Source organism: Adiantum capillus-veneris, chromosome 4, assembly GCF_014529385.1.
Source record: "Adiantum capillus-veneris isolate H3 chromosome 4, ASM1452938v2, whole genome shotgun sequence".
In the NCBI taxonomy this organism is placed as follows: domain Eukaryota; kingdom Viridiplantae; phylum Streptophyta; class Polypodiopsida; order Polypodiales; family Pteridaceae; genus Adiantum; species Adiantum capillus-veneris.
The window spans coordinates 15,465,822-15,487,176 of NC_140934.1; the positions used below are offsets into that span (position 1 = coordinate 15,465,822).

General features: G+C 45.3%; 1 protein-coding gene across 2 annotated transcripts in view; it reads right to left on the reverse strand.

Annotated features, from left to right (window-relative positions):
• The window catches only part of LOC147458766 (uncharacterized), a 110,498-nt gene that overhangs the window by 29,313 nt on the left and 59,830 nt on the right, over positions 1-21,355 (reverse strand). For both annotated transcript variants that reach the window (XM_086510208.1, XM_086510207.1), the window contains exon 2: positions 14,969-15,050. In XM_086510208.1, coding sequence (XP_086366334.1) covers positions 14,969-15,050 — 82 coding nt within the window. The remainder of the gene's footprint in view (positions 1-14,968; positions 15,051-21,355) is intronic.

The window sequence follows — 21,355 nt, forward strand, 5'->3', positions numbered from 1 at the left end:
GGAGTGAATGTTGAACTTTGCTCAAGATGAGTGCTCCGAATTGTGCTCAAGGGTTCCTTTTACTTACGGAAGGGAGAGCCTTCCGTTCCTTTAATGGGAGAGAGCAAATGATCACAAACAAAGTGAATAACACTGTCAATGAAGGTGCTAAGACTAAAAGATAGAGAGAGAAGAGTACGACACCAGAATGGAGCGAAAGAGGCTTTCCTTTTTGGGTTGGACGAATATATCAAGTTTGATGTAGAAGTGTTCGACCCCCTCGATCTCAACAAGGCGGTAACAATTGCTCCCTCCCAAGAGATGAAGCACAACAAGGGAAAGCCTAAGAAGAACAAGTCGTCTCAAAGTACCTCCCAGACTTCTCAGAACCCTCAGAACGGTAACTCTTCTAACCAATCTTCCTCTAGTCTTTCAGAAAAGAACACTCGAAATGAATCTAAGGGTAAAGCTAACACACTTGCTAAACCTAAGGTCATCCCATATAAAAAAGCTACACAAGGAATCATAGGAGGATACATCACGGCAAAAGAACAAGTCATTTATTCTAAGGAAGGTCGTTGTTATCACTGTCACATCAAGGGTCATATAAAGAAAACATGTCCTAAGATTGAATCTAACGAATCTAAAGAACCTGTCGCAAACTCCTGACGTGTCAAAGCCCTATAGAATGGAGCCAACTTGCAGATGTTGGCCGAGGGGCCTAACCCTAAGAAGAACAAGTAACAGAAGAAGTCCTACCAACTTATGGAGACCTCGTCCGATGGGCCCCAAGTCACATAAAGGATTCAAATAAAGCTGGACTCTCACATATACACAAAAGACTTGCGCAAACTGACGACTGACAAATTTCCAAAAATTGCACTGACATGATGACGTGGCAGGCTTACGGATTTTCGTGTTTTGCGCCGACTGCTATTCGGACTTCCGTGATTTACACTGGCAACTTTTTGGCATTGCTTTTGGACCAGAAGCTTTTGAGTTTGAAGGCTTTTCATGTAAACTGCTTTTCATAGGCCAAGGACCTTTAAATATATGCTAAGGGCTCATTCTCTAGCACGCTTCAGTGAGAAGGTGCAGAGTCTGGAGTACCAGCTTGTACTGTGTTGATGCAATATAAAGAAAAACTGAAAGGGGCGCCAAGGTTTGGGGCCAATACTCTCTGGGATGGAATTCCACCACTCCGTGTCGCGTGTCGTCTCTCTCTCTCTCTCTCTCTCTCTCTCTCTCTCTCTCTCTCTCTCTCTCTCTCTCTCTCTCTCTCTCTCTCTCTCTTAAGTTGTTATTGAAGTGCTTAAAGTCTGTTCTTTTCTATTGGCACGTAGTGTCCGTCTTGTGACAGTGGTATCAGAGCATCAGGAGTACCGGCTTGTACTGTGTTGACGCAATATAAAGAAATACCAAAAGGGGCGCAATGGTTTGGGGCCAATACTCTTTGGGATGGAATTCCGCCACTCCGTGTCGCGTGTCGTCGCGTGTCGTCTCTCTCTCTCTCTCTCTCTCTCTCTCTCTCTCTCTCTCTCTCTCTCTCTCTCTCTCTCTCTCTCTCTCTCTCTCTCTCTCTCTCTTTTCAGTTGTTATTGAAGTGCTTAAAGTCTGTTCTTTTCTATTGGCACGTGGTGCCCGTCTTGTGACAGTGGTATCAGAGCATCAGGCGTGTGCTTTTCTGAAAGCACACCGGTCCTACAAAAGAGGAGACAGACCCCGAACTTATTAGCCACTCTTTCATCGCGCATCGGGTGCGCTCCCGTCTTCACCACTCATGTCTTACAGGGCATAAGCCATAAAGATCACTTGCAAGAGAAGGAATTAAGATTCGTTTCAAGTCACTGTTTTTTTCAAAAGCAGTGCCGTAGATGTTGATGTCTATAGCCACCAAGCCGCACACTCCAAGAAAAATTTTCCCGAAGTTATATGGTTTCTGACATCTTCCTTCGGAGTGCAACTTTTGGTAGAGTGGGGTATCTTGAAATGCTAGCCATGGAAACCCTAGCAAATTATAACTTGAAATTTCTCGACATCTCTCAGTAGATGTCTCTTCACGAACAAATGAGCTTGGAGGTTCAATGTGATTGCTATCTTGGGACTACCATCGCCGCCAGAGAAGCACTGTCTGTCCAAGAGCTAATGGACCATGATGTGTTGGGCTACGACCTTACGGCAAGAACCTAACCCTAATTTTTGGTGCACGTTTGAAGATGGAAAGTCAGTCGACTTTTCGAGCTCGTCGGCTGATGTCGAGATTGCCTTTTAAGTTTTGAGTTATGTTTGAGAACTTGTTTGGTGATCTTGTTTCAAATTTGTTTGAAATGGATGGTATCTGTTTTGAACTTGTCTTGGTGCCGATTTCAAATGTTTGACTCTGTTTTAATACTGGTTTCATTGATTGGTGATTTTACTCCCGGGTGGAAAAGTGAGAAATATTGTTTTGGTATTGTTTGAACCTCGAACGACGCAAGCCGATGCCTGGGGAGCGTTTCGTTGTATGTTTGAAAACCTAGGAACGACACAGGCCAATGCTTGGGGAGCGTTCCGTTGTATGCTAGAAAACCTCCGAACGACCCAGGCCGATGCCTGGGGAGCGTTTGGTTGTATGCTTGAACCTCCAAGCGACGGAGAGTGTGGTCTGGGGAGCGTTTGGTTGTACAGTCCTCTGAGCTCATGGCCCAGATCTTATTAGGTTATTTGCGGGGGGAGTGACGAGGTAGTCGTTGAGTAGCTTTATACCGCAAACCGTTTGTCTCGAGTGCTCAACGGCACTATTTGTTGTGTCTTGTAACATGCATATGTGAGCATCTGTATTGCATTGTGATGTGCCAATCACTGAATATTCCTAATTGGATGCGATTGCCTGGGTATGTAATTTTACTGCATCAAGACACCCATGGCAGATCGGTATGGTGTGGGTGTGATGCCTAATTTTACTACACCGAAATATCAAGAGTTCCGATCTGGACGAAAGGAGAAGCTAACTCCTTGATCAAAAGAGCCGAGAGGAGAAGCTAACTCCTTGATCCGAAGAGCCGAAAGGAGGAGCTAACTCCTTAACAAAAAGAGCAAACTGATTGTCCCTCAGGATGTCCCTCGAAATGACCCTCGAAAATTTTTTAGCTAACTTGAGTTGTTTTGCAGATATGCTATAATCGCGGATGATTACTCTTTCAAGAAGGGGAGATGTCACAAACTGTTGACATGTCAAAGCCCTAAAGAATGGAGCCAACTTTCAAATGCTCGCCGAGGGGCCTAAACCATAAGAAGAACAAGTAACAGAAGAAGTCCTACAAACTTATGGGGACCCCGTCTGATGGGGCCCCAAGTGACATAAAAGGATTCAAATAAAGCTGGACTCTCACACACACAGAATACTTGCGCAAATTGATGACGTGGCAAATTTTTGAAAATTGCGCTGACATGATAACGTGGCGGGTTGTACGGATTTCCGCGTTTTGCGTTGACCGCTGTACGGACTTCTGTGATTTACGTTGGCATCTTTTCGGCATTGCTTTTGGACCAGAAGCTTTTGAGTTTGAAGGCTTTTCATGTAAACTACTTTTCATAGGCCAAGGGCCTTTAAATATATGCTAAGGGCTCATTCTTTGGTACGCTTCAATGAGAAGGTGCAAAGTCTGGAGTACCGGCTTGTACTGTGTTGATGCAATATAAAGAAATACCAAAAGGGGCGCCAAGGTTTGGGGCCAATACTCTCTGGGGTGGAATTCCGCCACTCCATGTCGCGTGTCGTCTCTCTCTCTCAATTCAGTTGTTATTGAAGTGCTTAAAGTCTGTTCTTTTCTATTGACATGTGGTGCCCGTCTTGTGACAGAACCCACATCCTCTGTTAATGCCATAAATAAGAACACTCTTGTGTCCCAAGTTACTTATGATCGTATCATTGATGAGTCTCTCATGAAGTGTTATGGTCATGTGAATGGTCAACACATGGTGGTCTTGTTGGATTTTGGTAGTATGCATGATGTGATAAGTGACTCTCTTGTCGAAAGAGCCCGCTTGGAGGTCTGCAAGACATCTCCTTTCGAGGTGTCAGGCTTCGCTCTTGTTGGGGTTAAGGCCTATGTACCTTGACCGGTCGCCCAGGTCATGGGCGCCCGCCCACTGTTACCCTACACTTAAAGTGAGTATACTGTATAGGGGGAGCTGCCACTTCTCAGTCTCCCCACCCACTCTGTGTGTTCTGTGCTTTTCTCTCTCTCTTGCTTGTGTGTGTGCTCCCGCAATCCAACAAGTGGTATCAGAGCTAGGGACGACGGTGTGTGCGTGGTTGCGCGCACGGTCTTGACGGGAGCGATACGAGTGTGCTTGCGGTGTGCGAGCATGCAGATCTCAGCTATAACAGCCTCGACCTCGTACAGAGGTGAGCTTGCTTTGGGGCTTGGTGAGTCGGGCATGAGATATTCTACAGATAGCAAATTGAAAGCTTGAGAGTGAGCAGAGCTTTGGGGCATGAGGAGATCTGTCGACTCTGCAGAGCTTTGGGTAGCTTGAGAACCGATTGAAGCTTCCACGAGCACGGAATCGATAGCCAATCGATTGCAAGCTTAAGCACAGAAATAGCTGGAAAGCTTGGACATCGACTAGCAAAAGTCGAGAGCTTGCACAAGGCTCGGAGCAAGATTCAAGGGGGGTCTACAACGACTTGCATCAAATCAAAGCAATTGCTTCAAAATAAAATTGCAGCGCTGGAGGTTTTTTGAAGACCAAATCAAGCAACGTTGTGCACTCTCTGCAAAGGGGTTTGTGTGTGTAGTGTCCACACACACACACACACACACACAATCTAGTGTGTGTGTCGCGCTGCTCAGCAGCGTTTGGAAACTTGAAGCCATAAACAGTCTCGGAGCTTGCAGGAGAGGGTTGCAGGCGTGTTTGCTTGCGGAGAGAGAAATGGGAGCTTGCGGACAGCCATACGGTGGCTTGCAGATAAGCTTCAGGTGAGCTCTCAGTTCAGCCCACTCGCATTTGCAGCAGAGAGGCGAAGTTGCAAGCATTGCAGGAGCTCGCAGGTGGAATTTGGACCAACTTGCAGGGCTAGCACAAGCTGGCGGGCAGGTACAGGGGCTGAATTTCAGCCACACCCACAAGTACACAGGTGTTTGTTTGCATGTATGGGCAGCCGTGTGCATGCTCATGGACATAGCAAGTACCAGACACTGTCGAGGAGACTCATGTGATTGCAATTTGAGCTCGGCAATGTATGCCTCGAGCATGTTTTTTGACAGTCACAGGTAGAGCAGATATTTGTGTACTAGATTTGCAGGTGTTTGCAATGATGTATGCAAAGTGTGGAGATTGGTGCATGCATTTGGAATGCGGTTTGATGCGCTTTGGCTGCTCATGGTTTTGAGTGTACAGTCAGTTTGGTTACTGGTTTTGTGGCCGTTTTACTGACGAAACTCTGGCGAAATTTTCCCAAAAGTTTTATGCGCATCATTTATGTGATCTAGGTAGAGATTGCGGGTTGCACTCAGCATTTGCGTGCAGTGTTCTCTGCAAGTGGGAGATTTGTGCGTGTGTATACATCGATACCGCACAGTGTGGGCTTGGTGATTAGCTCACAGATTGCAGTGTGATACTAGAGCATGCGAGGCTTGTATTGACATTGCGGGAGCTCTATTTTGGAGTGTGTCTCACAGGTTTTACATTGTGTTTCTGGCCATATTGGTAGACAGTTTCCAGGTGTTGTTGGTGAGGTGGTTTTGCTTTCTAGTTTGCTACATTCTGCTCATGGCAGAGATAGGTGATCGCTCAGATTATGATCTCTCCGAAATGTGCATGTTTGATGGGTCAGACTTTGCAACATGGAGAGAGTGTATGCTTGATGCATTGACACAGCGAGGGTTGCATCGACCATTGAGTGGTGATGCAGGTAGACCTTCAAACATGTCTGACGATCAGTGGCAGGAGCTAGAGGAGATGGCACTATCTACACTCTCTTTGCACCTTGCGGAATCTGTATATGCTCTTGTTATGTATGAGACTACTTCGAGAGCACTTTGGCGCAGATTACATGATATGTATGATAGATCTGAGTCATCAAGGACTCGTGTGAGACATGTATTGTGGTCATTCTGGACACGTTAGACGGCGTTGTTTTCGTCGTATGCGACATCGTAGGAGACATGGCAGTCTCAGAGATGTATGTAGTGATGCAATGGACTCAGTTGCTTTGACAATTGAGGCACATGTAGTGTCGAAGTATACTAGTGACGGGGATGTCACTTTTACCTCGAGCTATGCACGAGATGCTATACATGTGGATAGTTCACTCCCTTTGCAGTGGTTGCTAGACGCAGATGCTATGTTTCATGTCACGCCGCATCGTGAATGGTTTTGTAGCTATTCTAGCGGGATGCTTGGCAGTGTACGTTTGAACGATGGATCGATGCATGCGATAGCAGGTGCAGGAGATGTGAGACTGTCATTACCGAGTGGTGCATCTTACTTGATACGACATGTGCGCTATGTACCAGATTTGACAGTGAGTTTGATCTCGATTGGTCAGCTTAGAGATTGTGGATGTCAGATTTCGCTACGAGAGCGAGATTTTGTGATGCATTTGGGTTCGCTAGTGATTGCGAGAGGTGCCAGGAGTGGTACAGGTTACCCATTGCATGTGGATCACGGGAGAGACGGTGTTGTCTCTGTGACCATGCAGCCAGGTAGAGAGCGAGAGAGCAGGCGAGTCTCTTTTGCTTGTGGGTTGCAGGATGCTTTGCATGGAGTGCAGAGCAGTGACCTTGTTGTGCAGGTTGCGTCTACGGATGCACAGGTAGAGCGGGATAGCTCTAGTGAGTCACAGCAGGATGAGTCATCAGAGGTGATAACAGAGATGACTCACATGGATGCTGAGATGTCGGCTATTGTGGAGTCATTTCTTGATATGCTTATGCCAGAGCTTGATGCAGATTCAGGACAGATGGATACTCTTGGTACACATGTGATACGTGGTGGGCACGAGGAGTCACTCCAGAGCTCGGAGTCAGAGTGCCATGGTCTCTATGATAGGAGACAGGATTGCCATGAGTTGAGTTCTGAGTTGGAGGTGGCAGAGGTTGCCAGGGTTGCATCAACGTTCGGTGTCCTCATGTACGAGATGTTGATCTCGAGGCCCGACATAGCAGCTACAGTGGGAATCTCGGCATAGAGCATAGGGAAGGTTTGCAGGTATTGGACCGATACTTACAGGAGTGCATGAGCTCTTGTAGACTCTTTGCAGAGCTTGGAGCTAGATCTGTGTGGCTTCCGCAGCGGGATGTTTGTCTATCAGTAGAGCCGGATGCACTAGCTCATCGAGAGTCAGTGGGCATAGGTTGAGAGAATCTCTCACCTTCTATTGGTTGTACACTAGTAGATCTTGCTTAAAGGCACATTGTCCTTTAAGTGGGAGGTTGTTGGGGTTAAGGCCTATGTGCCTTGACCGGTCGCCCAGGTCATGGGCGCCCCTCCACTGTTACCCTATACTTATAGTGAGTATACTGTATAGGGGGAGCTACCACTTCTCAATCTCCCCACCCACTCTATGTGTTCTGTGCTTTTCTCTCTCTCTTGCTTGTGTGTGTGCTCCCGCAATCCAACAGCTCTCGGTATGGACTCTCTCATTACACAAGAGTGCCTTGATGTGTTGTTCACTGTTCAACAAGTGTCCTTCCGCAGAAAATTTGCAGTATCTCCTCTTTCAGGATGCGATATGCTTTTAGGCATTCGATGGTTTCGTGAGCAAGTTCTTCATTCTTCATCTTGTATTTCTAATGTGCAAGCGAAGATTGAGAAGAATGAGGAGAAGGAGACTCTCTCAATCTTTTCTTCTCCAAAGCACAACACAAATGATTTGCATGATCAAGATGTGATTATTCATAAGCATGATGATTTGGAGGATAAAGATGTGATTCTTCACAAGGATGATGGTTTAGTTAATGCTTTTTCTAGTGAAGCTAACCTCGTTGCAGATACGATCAATCACGAAGAACCAATCTTGGCTCTCGAGTCGAGATCTAAGGAACCCACTTAGGAAGTATTGTGTGTTTGCATGATTAGTCAGCACGCATTGTTCGAGTGTTTCATTCGTGACGGTTTCTTGTATTTTCGTCACCGTCTTTATGTATTCCCTTTTCACAGGCATGCCATATTGTACGCTGCACATGATTCACTCATGGATAAGCACGGATGTATGCCGATTTCTATCGAAAAGAACAAAAGTTTGCATGACACAGTCTCAGAAAGAGCACAAGAAAATTTCTCCATCGAGCATCGGCATTTTCATTGTAATTTGCCACAGTTAATAGATTTAGATCAGAAAGACAACTTTCAATTCCAATTTTTGCGTGTGTTTGATGAATGGTTTGGCACTCCGTCTCTTTGTTCATCTACATTGCATGCACACTCTTTTAGGAAGACTAATATTTTTGCAATCACTTTACATGGAATGGGTATGTTCATGTTTTTGTGTTGGAAATGGTTTCAAGAATTTTCCTCCTCGAAGATTCTTGAAGGTGGACCTACGCCCATAGACGCAATTGGAGCAGTGAAGCAGCCCCAGATCCCTTTGTGTCAATCTTAGTGCGCCCCAAAGAAGCAAGCGTTGCTGACATTTATGAAGTTCAAGTATCGCGCGACCCACGCATCAAAGTGGGTTGGCGAAGAGTCCTTCCGAGGATTCCAGACATTGTTGGTGATCTCCCTCGACGCCATACAATTCGGTACCAATACCTCACTTTAAAAAGGAGGGGATGGCACGTGCATATCTAACCTAACCCTATGTGCATGTGGACAAGCTACTTCATGACAAGGGTTCAGTTAGCTTAGGAAGTGTTCTGGCACCTTTGTGAGTCTGTTCAAAGGCCGTGCATGTCCAAGCACTTAGAGTAGATGCATATCCTCTTGTTGCACACAACATGATCATTAGCATTACCATCAGAATCCAAGAGGAGCATTTTATAGTGCACAGAACCTATTTTCCCTATTTTAGCCATTTTTCACTTATTATTAATAAGTGACTTTGTTGGGAAACTCGGTAGGGCATTTTTGACAAGGAACTATATAAGAAACCTAGCACTAGCAGTATCTAGCAGAAGAGGCAGCAGATAGCATTTGGCAGTGCACCTTCTCAGCAAGACCGGCAAGGGAACTTTTCAACCACCAAAGACCAGCCAGCGTTTTTCATCAACTACAGAACAAGCCCGGCATTTTGCAAGTTGCAGATTAGCCTGGCGACAGCAGATTCCATAGCGTTTTTACAGCAGATGCCTCATCAACCCTAGCGTTTTTGGAACAGCAGATCAGCCCTAGCCTTTGGAGTTCCTTGGCGTCAAGACCCATTTTTGCATCTTTTTCAGTTTTCAGCAGTCTGACTCCGCATCGCAGCCCCCAAACCACGCAGATCTCACCTTCCCGCAGCAGATCCTCGCCGCACGGTCAGATCAGCCAACGTTTGCAAATTTAGCCCAATATTCGCAGATTTCAGCATCTGCGTTTTCAGCGCATCGTCGTCGCATCGTCATCATCGCCGTCGTCACCGACATAGAGTCAGAATTCAGCAGATACAAGATTTGCAGATTTCAGCCCTTAGCGTTTTCAGATTTCAGCCCATCTCATCGTCGTCGACATCGTCGGCAAGACCATTGCATTCAGACCATTGTAGAGCTTTGTGCAATGAATAGTAGACCGCTCTCGCCATAGAGAGTGGGGCCCTTGGAGGAGGGTTTGACAAATCGTCCAATTTGCGTAATTGGGTGTTGAGCTGCAAAACACGGTTAGAAAAAGACATGACGGGCATACCATTCTGCTTGAGATTGCGCCAATCTTCTTTCAACCGCGCTAGGTATTGAGGAGGCATAGACCGCGCCTTGAGCTTGTCTTCGAAGTCGACCCAATTGAAGGAAAGGGGCGCGTCTCCGTTGGCTTCCTCTAGGTGCGCGGCCAACTATGCCTCTTGCCATGCGCGGTACCAATTAAATGGCATCACCGGCAAGGTACATGGCTTCCGTTAAGACCTTGCTATTCCTTGTCTTCTTATTTGTCGCAAAATAAGCATTAAATTGATGCAACCAAGAATGAATAACACTGGCATCCATCTTACCATCATACTTACTGAATGTCAACTTCTCGGTGATGGGGTTGTTGGAGTCCGAATCTCGGCTTGTGCCACTTGATGAACCACCAACATCTTTGGCCGGCTCGGGTTTCGAGGTGAGTACTTGTAGGACCAACTCTTGCATGCGTTGGTCTCTCTGCGCCTCATGCTCCAACTCCAAGGCCGTTTGTCTGTCTTTGGTCGCTACTCGTTGGGCTTCGCGTGCTTGCTCACGCTCAAGCTCAATAGCTGCCTTTCTTTCTTCGGCCGCCAAGCGCACTTGCTCACGCTATGCTCGCGCTCACGCTCCAAGTTGGCCTTTCTTTCTTTACGCTCGCGATCCAATTCTGCTTTTCTTTCTTCGCGCTCACGATCCAAGATTGCCTTTCTTTCTTCGCGCTTACGCTCCAAGGCAGCGCGTTGCGCTTCTTGTTGTAACATCATGTCCATCATCGCCTTTATTAAAGCCTCCATAGGATTTGGTGCAATCCTTTGAGTAGACGAAAAAACCTCCTGGTGGGGAAAATTCTTCTTCGCCACTTCCATGCTCATCATCTCCATGCGAAGTATCCATTCCGCTTCGGGTTATGATCATACACTGAAGTCTTGGGTTCTTAAGTTCACGAGGAACTTGGGTTCTTGTGGTTCTTGGGTTCTTGAGTTCTTGAGTTCTTGAGGGTCTTGAGGTCTTGAGGTTCTTCTTTAGCTTGCAATCTGTGTTAGAGAAGGATCTTCTCTTACCCGAGCTCTTCTCTTTCTCGCGGGCACACCCCTTTGCGGCCTTGCGCTCACACCAAGGTTGCTTTTTCCCACCTCACGTCGATTGGCCGGCCGCTAAGTGCACGGTCCGCTCTCAATGAGTGAAAAGAGAAACAAGGGGAGGTTGGACAAGCCCTTCTTTCTTGGGTTTCCTGTCACTCTTCAAAAACACGATTAGGAATCGACACGCCCAAGTGCACTTGGGTTACGTGCGACCGCAACAAGCAAAAAAAATTATCGTGGCTCTTTCCTTGAGTTATACAAAACACTGTCAAAGCTCTGATACCAATGTTGGGTGCAGCGGAAGTGAATGTTGAACTTTGCTCAAGATGAGTGCTCCGAGCTGTGCTCAAGGGTTCCTTTTACTTACGGAAGGGAGAGCCTTCCGTTCCTTTAATGAGAGAGTGCAAATGATCACAAACAAAGTGAATAACATTGTGAATGAAGGTGTTGAGACTGAGAGATAGAGAGAGAAGAATACGACACCAGAATGTTGTCAAAGCCTCCTCCAAGGGCCCCACTCTCTATGGCGAAAGCGGTCTACTATTGATTGCACAAATCTCCACAATGGTCTCAATGCAATGGTCTTGCCGATGATGTCGATGACGATGAGGACGACGACGGGACGGGCTGAAATCTGAAAACGCTTAGGGCTGAAATCTGTGAATCTTGTATCTGCTGAATTCTGACTCTATGTCGGTGACGACGGCGATGATGACGACGCGACGACGATGCGCTGAAATGCAGATGCTGAGATCTGTGAATAGCGAGCTGAATCTGCAAACGCTGGCTGATCTGACCGTGCGGCAAGGATCTGCTGCGGGAAGGTGAGATCTGCGAGGTTTGGGGGCTGCAATGCGGAGTCGGACTGCTGAAAACTGAAAACGCTGATGCAAAAATGGGTCTTGACGCCAAGGAACTGTAAACGCTAGGACTGATTTGCTGTTCCAAAAACACTAGGGCTGATGAGGCATCTGCTGCAAAACCGCTATGGAATCTGAAAACGCTAAGGGCTGAAATCTGCAAATCTTGTATCTGCTGAATTCTGACTCTATGTCGGTGACGACGGTGATTACGACGACGCGATGACGATGCGCTGAAAACGCAGATGCTGAAATCTGCGAATAGCGGGCTAAATCTGCAAACGCTGGCTAATCTGACCGTGCGACGAGGATCTGCTGCAGGAAGGTGAGATCTGCGAGGTTTGGGAACTGCGGTGCGGAGTCGGATTGCTGAAAACCGAAAACGCTGATGCAAAAATGGGTCTTGACGCCAAGGATATGCAAACGCTAGGGCTGATCTGCTGTTCCAAAAACGCTAGAGTTGATGAGGCATCTGTTGCAAAAACGCTATGGAATCTGTTATCGCCAGGCTGATCTGCAACTTGCAAAACGCTGGGCTTGTTCTGCAGTTGATGAAAAGCGTTGTCTGGTCTTTGGTGGCTGAAAACGCTAGGTTCCCTTGCCGGTCTTGCTAAGAAGGTGTACTGCCAGATGCTAGCAAATAGCATTTGCTGCCTCTTCTGCTAGACTGCTAGCGCTAGGTTTCTTTATATAGTTCCTTGTCAAAAATGCCCTACCTAGTTTCCCAACAAAGTCACTTATTAATAATAAGTGAAAAATGGCTGAAATAGGGAAAATAGGTTGTGTGCACTGTAAAATGCTCCTGATGGATTCTGATGGTAATGCTAATGATCATGTTGTGTGTAACCAGAGGATATGCATCTACTCTAAGTGCCTGGACATGCACGGCCTGCGAACAGACTCACGAAGGTGCCAGAACACTTCCTAAGTTAATTGAACCCTTGTCATGAGGTAGCTTGTCCACATGCACATAGAGTTAGATGTGCACGTGACAAGCGAGGTACCTTACACATTGGTGCGAGCACCACTAGAGCAGAGACACACCCTGCTATACATATAACAATGATAAAAGTGTGTATCTAGAATAATATTGGGCTTTAGAAGCCAATCCGTGATGGTCAAAGTGGACTACACCACAATCCCTAATGACTCTCTGAGAATAAAGCATCCAATCATCCGACCAAGGAGGCCACGTTGAGAAACATTGTGGATACGGTTCCCTATTGATTAGAAGCTTTTTACCAGCTTGAATTCAGACTACCTATCGACTGCACAGAGCTCCCAGCTGCTCTTCTTGTCTACTTGACCTCTCCACTTCCTCAAGTGCACAAGTGTGGATGTCTAAAAATGTAAGGGTATAAGTGTGAGAATAAGTCTGTAAATGGATGAATGAGTGGAAGCGTGAGCAAGTTCTACACGGCGTATAAATAAAAGTGCAGTTGTCTAAAAGATGTAAGGGTAAGTGTGACAGTAAGTATGTGAATGGATGAGTGAGTGGAAGTGTGGGTGAGTGTTGCACAGCGTATAAACGTGCATGCGTGCGTGCGCGCACGCACGTGTGTGTGTGTGTGTGTGTGTGGGGGGGGGGGGGGGGGGGGGGGGCGGCGCTGGCTGGAGTATCAGTGTGCTCACGAGAGGGGAACTGTGTAGATAGAGGGGCAGCTGATCTGTATGTCAATGTGGTTGTGAGTGGGTGTCACAGCCGGTAACCTAACCGGAAGGAGAGTGCAGTTAGTGTGTAAGTGACAGACTTGAGCTCACGCATTTCAAAGAGCAAAGGTGTCCATCGCTCAGCTTGTGCAAAATTGGCCCTTTTAAATAATGCTTTATAAAACCAAATAAGCATGTCATTTTCACTCAAAAGCTCACGCATTTATTAGAGCTAAAATGTCCATCTCTCAGGTTGTGCAATGTTGGTATTTCCATACAACAAAAATCCCAATTAGGCATGTCACTTCCACTTCCACACACAACATTTTGGTTTGTGGCTTCCTATAGCCTCTAGGACTGAAATTGCATGCATGTGGCAGATACAAATAGCTGCATAACTTTTTGCAACTCAATAAACTCCACAATAGTTTAGCTTGATTGTGACCTGTCTATAAAAGATGAGGATTATCCACAAGAAATAGAACAGCCTGCCCTGGAAATTATCCTTACTTATATCCAAATAAGATGACAAGACACAATTCCTAACTAAACAAAGTGCAGATTCAGCATGCGTGCGTGCGCGCATGCACGTGTGTGTGTGTGTGTGTGTGTGTGTGTGTGTGTGTGTGTGTGTGCGCGTGCGCACGCATGTTTGTGTGTGTGTGTGTGTGTGTGTGTGTGTGTGTGTGTGTGCGCGCGTGCGCACGCATGTTTGTGTGTGTGTGTGTGTGTGTGTGTGTGTGTGGGGGGGGGGGGGGGGGGGGGGGGGGGGGGGGGGGCGGCGCTGGCTGGAGTATCAGTGTGCTCACGAGAGGGGAACTGTGTAGATAGAGGGGCAGCTGATCTGTATGTCAATGTGGTTGTGAGTGGGTGTCACAGCCGGTAACCTTACCGGAAGGAGAGTGCAGTTAGTGTGTAAGCGACAGACTTGAGCTCACACATTTCAAAGAGCAAAGGTGTCCATCGCTCAGCTTGTGCAAAATTGGCCCTTTTAAATAATGCTTTATAAAACCAAATAAGCATGTCATTTTCACTCAAAAGCTCACGCATTTATTAGAGCTAAAATGTCCATCTCTCAGGTTGTGCAATGTTGGTATTTCCATACAACAAAAATCCCAATTAGGCATGTCACTTCCACTTCCACACACAACATTTTGGTTTGTGGCTTCCTATAGCCTCTAGGACTGAAATTGCATGCATGTGGCAGATACAAATAGCTGCATAACTTTTTGCAACTCAATAAACTCCACAATAGTTTAGCTTGATTGTGACCTGTCTATAAAAGATGAGGATTATCCACAAGAAATAGAACAGCCTGCCCTGGAAATTATCCTTACTTATATCCAAATAAGATGACAAGACACAATTCCTAACTAAACAAAGTGCAGATGTCCCTAATAAGAACTAAATTTACCTATCACGCCAACTCAAAGCAACTAATCAGAAAATGAAGCATACAAAAAGTTCAAAGTCACTGTATCAGCCATGCCAATACAACCAAAGAAACTCACTTCACTATCCAGTAAGATCATTACAAGTTATTAGGCTAATTAAGCATTGAACTTGCAAAGAAAACAAACAAGAGAGGTTATCATCTCCAAAGGCCACTTACATATCTATCATTCTTTGCATGTGATTGTCGTAAAAAAAAGCGGTGACAAAATACAATAGATGTTGCAATAGTTACTTGAGGTCTGCAAGACAATTCAGTGTGTTTCTCTCTCTCTCTCTCTCTCTCTCTCTCTCTCTCTCTCTCTCTCTCTCTCTCTCTCTCTCTCTCTCTCTCTCTCTTTGTGTGTGTGCGCGCGCACGCGCGCGCATGCGCGCATGCAAAGAAAAGGCGCTTTTTTCTTTCACTTGAAACTCCCTCATTACACCCAAATGGTTCCAATTCTGAGGGCAAGTGCAAAGCTGGTTTAAAAGCAAACCCAAAGGCAACAACTGAAAACTCAAACAACACAATTGGTAAACAATAGCAATCCTCTGTGTAGCCACTGTATAGCTCCTATGCTCTGTGCCACTCTGTTTGTAGCAATGCATGATGAAATGCAGCCTGCCCAAGTCTGGATAACCTGCAAGGTGTGGCGAAGAACAAATCCCATCACTGAAACTTATGTCCATGTCTTCGTGCCAACAAAAGGTAGGCAGGAGAGCATGGGACTATGCCAACTACCGAGAAGAGAGTGTGCCTTCTTTGCACGACGTAAAATGTACTACTGAACCAATAACACACCAGTGCTATCACTGTTGTACTCAAGTCTAGAAAATTGCCAAGCTAGCGCCGCACAAGCTATGAAGGATCAAGGAACATGGAGCGTGGTGGGGCGCCTAGGAGAGGGTGGAGTGCCATTGGGCGGGGCGCGGAGGGGGGGGGGGGGGGGGGGGGGGGGGGGGGGGGGGGGGGGGGGGGGGGGGGGGTCGTTGGAATAGGTGGCAAGGGGTGATGGAGCTGTAGTGTTAGTGAGTGGGGACAGAATGGGAGAAGGCGCTCGTGAAGATAGTAAAGGTGGGAAGTCAATCTCCATAGCCAAATGCGAGGCCATACTATATCCACAAAATGGGTGTCACCAGGTGCGCAGACCTCTATCCGGGGTGTGTGGATCTTTGTAGACAGTGAACCTGGTATAACGAGGCCCCACCTAGGAACTACACCAGTAACATAACCTAAAGAATCAAACGGGAGCGGAGAGAGTTACCAAGAAGCGAGGGATCTGCTGCTGGCGATCAAACTCCTCAACATCGAAGTCTAGTGTCTAAAGCAAGGTGGAACCAAACGTAAGATATTGTACGTGTTCGGTACGTAAGGTAAGCAGTCCTTTATGGATTGGGGTTTCAGGTACGTAAAAATATGCACTATTGGTTTTAAAAAACCTTTAAAAAAAGGAAAAAAATAAGAATTTCACAAGAGAAGCCTACAAATATGTAAACTATCACTCTATATGGCTAAATGAAAAGGCCTACCTGCATTAAACATCAATCAAGTGACCTACCATGGTCCATGATACGAACATGGGACACAATACCAGAATTTAGTGATAGCATGACAGACTGTTTACATGTATGATGATCTCAATTTTCATTGTTCAATACCATAAACTTAAAAGCAACATAGCATTGTAAGGTAAGAGACAATGTACATCCCACATGAGTGAAGATCCAAAGATTGACTAATGATTATCGAAACACTGCAAATACAAAACTCAACACTACACTCATCTCGGCATGAGAAGTTCATATCAATCATGACCAATGTTTGCTAATGCCAACGACAAAAGCTCATAAACCAGCAAGTTGCAAATGCCAAAATAATACATAGCATGAATAATACTCAAAAAAAAGCCAACGAAGTTCTCGTCAAGAGACTCAAGTCTCAGTCTCTCCCAAGACAACTAGCCAAGAGCTCATCATCGGATGAAGATGAGCTCTCTGCAGAGGAGGGAATGTCTCCATATGTCAAGACATTGCCCTCATCATTGTACTCTGGCTCCACTATTGGAGACACCTGTGGGTGCTTTGCAACATCCTAATGATCCTCCTCCTCTCTAGCGTGAATGAGACGTACAGCCTCATTTGCATGGCCCCGTGCTTTGCGGACAGGAAAGCTTTCCTCTGCAAATGCTCTCACATCGTGCACTATCTGGATCTGGAACTCGCTCTTGAAGTGGAATGCTATATGCCCGTGCTCGTGATCTGGTCATACGACGATCTACACACTCCAACTCTCTAGAAAGGAGCCGAAGAATCTCTTGCTCTCTCTGGTTTGCTGCTCAATGTCCTCTGTAGTGTAATCAAGCACCATCTTCACCTTTGTGGGAACTACTTGCTCATAGAAAAAAACCAAACGTACTTTACAAAGGGTTCGATCATAGAGAAAAACCAAAGAGTTAACATTGAACAGAATCACAAATTACTTGCTTTGGTGTCTCAAAGCATGGTAGGCTCGCACAAGCTTCATGTTGGCTCTACAGTAAACCAACCTCTCTAAAATGTAGTACTATTGAGGATTGCCCAAGAAAATCAAGGACTACTGCACAAAGACTACTGTCATGAATATGGCGCAATTGATTGAGAATGTGAGTGGCCAACAATCTGTCGAAAGGAATTTCAGATGGATTTAATAGCAACAAGAGAGGGTCCGAGGGCAAACAGTTTTCGGCCAAGGCCAATGTTGCAGCAAAGTCTTCTGAGCCTCCCACAAAGAAACCATCCACAGATGAAGCTCATACGTCTAAGCACCCGTCTAAACCTTCTTCTGGGCGAGGACAAGGACAGAAAAGGTATTTTTCTCGCAAATCTTTTAAAGAAAGGAAAGCTCTAAGAGAGGCCAAGAAATCCTTCATTTGTGAAGAGGAGGGACATCTTGCGAATGAATGCCCACAAAAGAAGTCACAGGATAAGGATGATAAGTCAGAGCAGAAGGGAAAGAAGCCAAAGCTCAGTGCAGGACTTGTCCTAGATTTGGTTGGTGACCAGCCAAACATAGATGCCACGGAATTGTGCAAAGCTTGGGGCAAAGTTAGAGACCAGACAATATTGGTTTTCTTTGATCCAGGAGCCCGTGCCAATTTCATATCTCCACAATTGGCATCAAAGTTGGGCATTCGTGCAGAGGAGATGGATATGACAGGTGAAGCAGGTTTGGCATGCCCAGGTCATTCAAAGCCTGTTACTCCCATTTTGGAGAAATTTCGTTTGCACATTCAAAATTATGTGGATGCAGAAGAATTTTATATTATGCCACTTGAGGGCTGTGATGTGTATCCCATGGTGTTACGGGTTGCATGCTATGGTGGACACAAAAGAAGTCACAAGATAAGGATGACAAGTCAGAGTACAAAGGAAAGAAGCCAAAGCCCAGTGCAGGACTTGTCCCAGATTTGGTTGGTGACCAGCCAAACATAGATGCCACGGAATTGTGCAGAGCTTGGGGCAAAGTTAGAGACCAAACAGTATTGGTTTTCTTTGATCCAGGAGCCCGTGCAAATTTCATATCTCCATAATTGGCATCAAAGTTGGGCATTCGTGCAGAGGAAATGGGTATGACAGGTGAAGCAGGTTTGGCATGCCCAAGTCATCCAAAGCCTGTTATTCCCATTTTGGGGAAATTTCGTTTGCACATTCAGAATTATGTGGATGCGGAAGAATTTCATATTATGCCACTTGAGGGCTATGATGTGTATCCCATGGTGTTACAGGTTGCATGCTATGGTGGATACACAAAAAAGGTTATCCTTATACATAGTGGAAAGACTCGTGTCCTTGATGTAAAGCTTAAAGGCGAGTCGGTTCCAGTTGTCTTTGCTTTTGCTATTTCATCTCTAATAAAGAATCATCTTTCTGCATACTTGATCTTTGCAAAAGAAGTACATGAAGTTGTATCTAATTTGTCTACCTTAGATAAAGATAGGTCAACTTGGCGAGCATCGATGACAAATTAGAGGCCACCAAGGAAGGATGGTCCAAGTAGTCAAGAAGAATATTAAAAAAGAGGCGAGAACAGAAGCTCAAATAGATGAGGGGATCATCATACACACAACCATCAAGGAAGAGAAGATGTAAGGGAAGGGGCTGATTCAGCCCAATTCATCCCCTTTTTGTTTGCATGTACCCCTATTGCAGAAGAAGGATAATTCATGGCGCATGTGCATTGACTACCGTGCTTTGAATAAGAATACCATCAAGAACAGGTTCCCCATACCGAGGATAGATGACATCCTTGATCGGCTTGAGGGAGCATCATTGTTCACCAGGATAGACCTAAAGAGTGGGTACCATCAGATACACATTAGGCCAGAAGATGTCCATTAAGACTGCGTTCAGGACAACATTTGGTCTCTATGAGTTTCTTGTCATGCCATTCGGTCTCACAAATGCTCCTACCACGTTCAATAGAATGATGGACAAAATATTTAGACCATATGGAAACTTCGTGGGTACATTCTTTGATGACATGATTGTCTTTTCAAAGTCTGAAAAGGAACATAGGGATCAGTTGACCGCAGTTTTCAATGAGCTACACACGAACAGGCTACTCATTAATGCGAAGAAGAGTGAATTTTCTTTTGGAAGAGATTCACTTCCTTGGGCACATTGATTCAAAGGATAAGGTACGTATGGATCCCGCCAAAGTGGAAGCAACTAGGTCAAGGCCAGAAGTCCGAACATGACATTCAAAGCTTTCTAGGCTTATGTTCCTATTACAGGAGGCTCATCCAAAATTTTGTTGAGATTGCTTCTCCACTCCATGCACTACAACGGAAAGGAGTTACTTTCAAGAGGACAACCAAGGAAATTCTAGCCTTCAAACACTTGAAAGAAAAGCTGACTTCAGATCCGGTAATCATTTTGCCAGACCTTTCAAAACCTTTTGTGGTTCAATGAGATGCATGTGGCCACACCCTTGGTTCAGTTCTAATGCAGAATGGCCGAGTAGTCGCATATGAGAGCAGAATTCTTTTGAAAACCGAAACAAACTTGCAAGTTTATGAGAAAGAACTGTTGGCAGTAATTCACGCTCTCACTAGTCAGAAACACTATCTGCTAGAGTCTGATTTTGTTGTCCAAACAAATCATCAAACCTTGCGATACTTTCTCACACACGCGAAGGTGTCTGAGAAACACATGCGACGGGCAAACATCTTGTCAATGTTCCATTTTCAAATTGTGCACGTGGAAGGGAAAAAGAACGTGGTGGCTGATGTGTTGTCACGAAAGCACCAAATTTTGGCACTGTCAATTTTGTACCATTGTGAGCTAGACGAAATGAAGACACAATATGCCAAAGATAGATTTTGCAAGGATTTATGATCAGCTTGTTGATGGGCAACATCATGAACACTATATGCTTAAGAATGACTTTCTCATGATGCATGGAAAGTTATGCGTTACTAAACAGTTACGGCCAAAGGTTTTGATGGAAAGTCATGCTCTACCATATGCTAGGTATTGTGGAATTGATGCGACATTGAAAGGGGTTGAGGCATTCTTCTATTCACCAGCTTTACGTCAAGATGTTGACACATTTGTAAGTTCATGCTCAGTATGCCAAAAAGTCAAATTTGACAGGCAAAAGCAACCGGGATTGTTGTTGATCCATGATAGGCCATGGGAAAGCATAGCGATGGACCTTATCTTTGATCTTCCGAAAACACAGGATTTGGAATATCATTTGAAGTTTCAGTAAGCAAGCCCATTTCATTCTTGTTAGAAACAAGATAAAGCCAGAACACATGGTCACATTGTCAAGATATTCATGAGAAGTGACAAGGTGGTTCCAAACGTATTGTGCGTGGCGGATATGTACGTACCGTACGTTGTTCTGTACATAAAATAGTTTTACGTACATAAAAATGCATACGCTTGGAAAAAAAACTCAATTTACCGAACTTTCTGTAACATTTCCAATTAAAAACAAGATTACATGCATTAGCTGTTAAAGACATTTGACGCCTCTCTTTATGTGCCCAGAAGTGTACGGAATGGCTCGAAAACCCTCACAAAATCACACGACGGCCTATCTTCCCAAAAAAAAAAAAGGACTTGTACGGATCGACCCGTACCGTACAAATCGTACAGTACGGCTGTACGGTAAGGAACAGATTCATACATACTTTTTGAAACAATTTTGATGAGCAATATCTTGAAGTATCACCAGATACCTCAATCAATTGTCAGTGACAGGGATCCACCTATGACGAGTCTTTTCTGGAAGACATTGTTTGAGAACATGGGCACTACGCTAAAGTCCTCATCTTCGTTTCGTCCACAAACTGATGGACACTCAAAAGAGACAAATGCTATTGTCCTAGATTTGCTCAAATGTTATGTGTCAAAGCACAAGGCAACTTGGGAACACCATCTCCCATTGGTTGAATATGCTCATAATAACATCGTGCATACATCAAAAGGCAAGGCATCATTTGAGATAGTGGAAAGAGGGAAGAAAGTCCCACCCATTTTGCAAACTAAGGACAAGATATTTGAGGCAAACAAATATGTG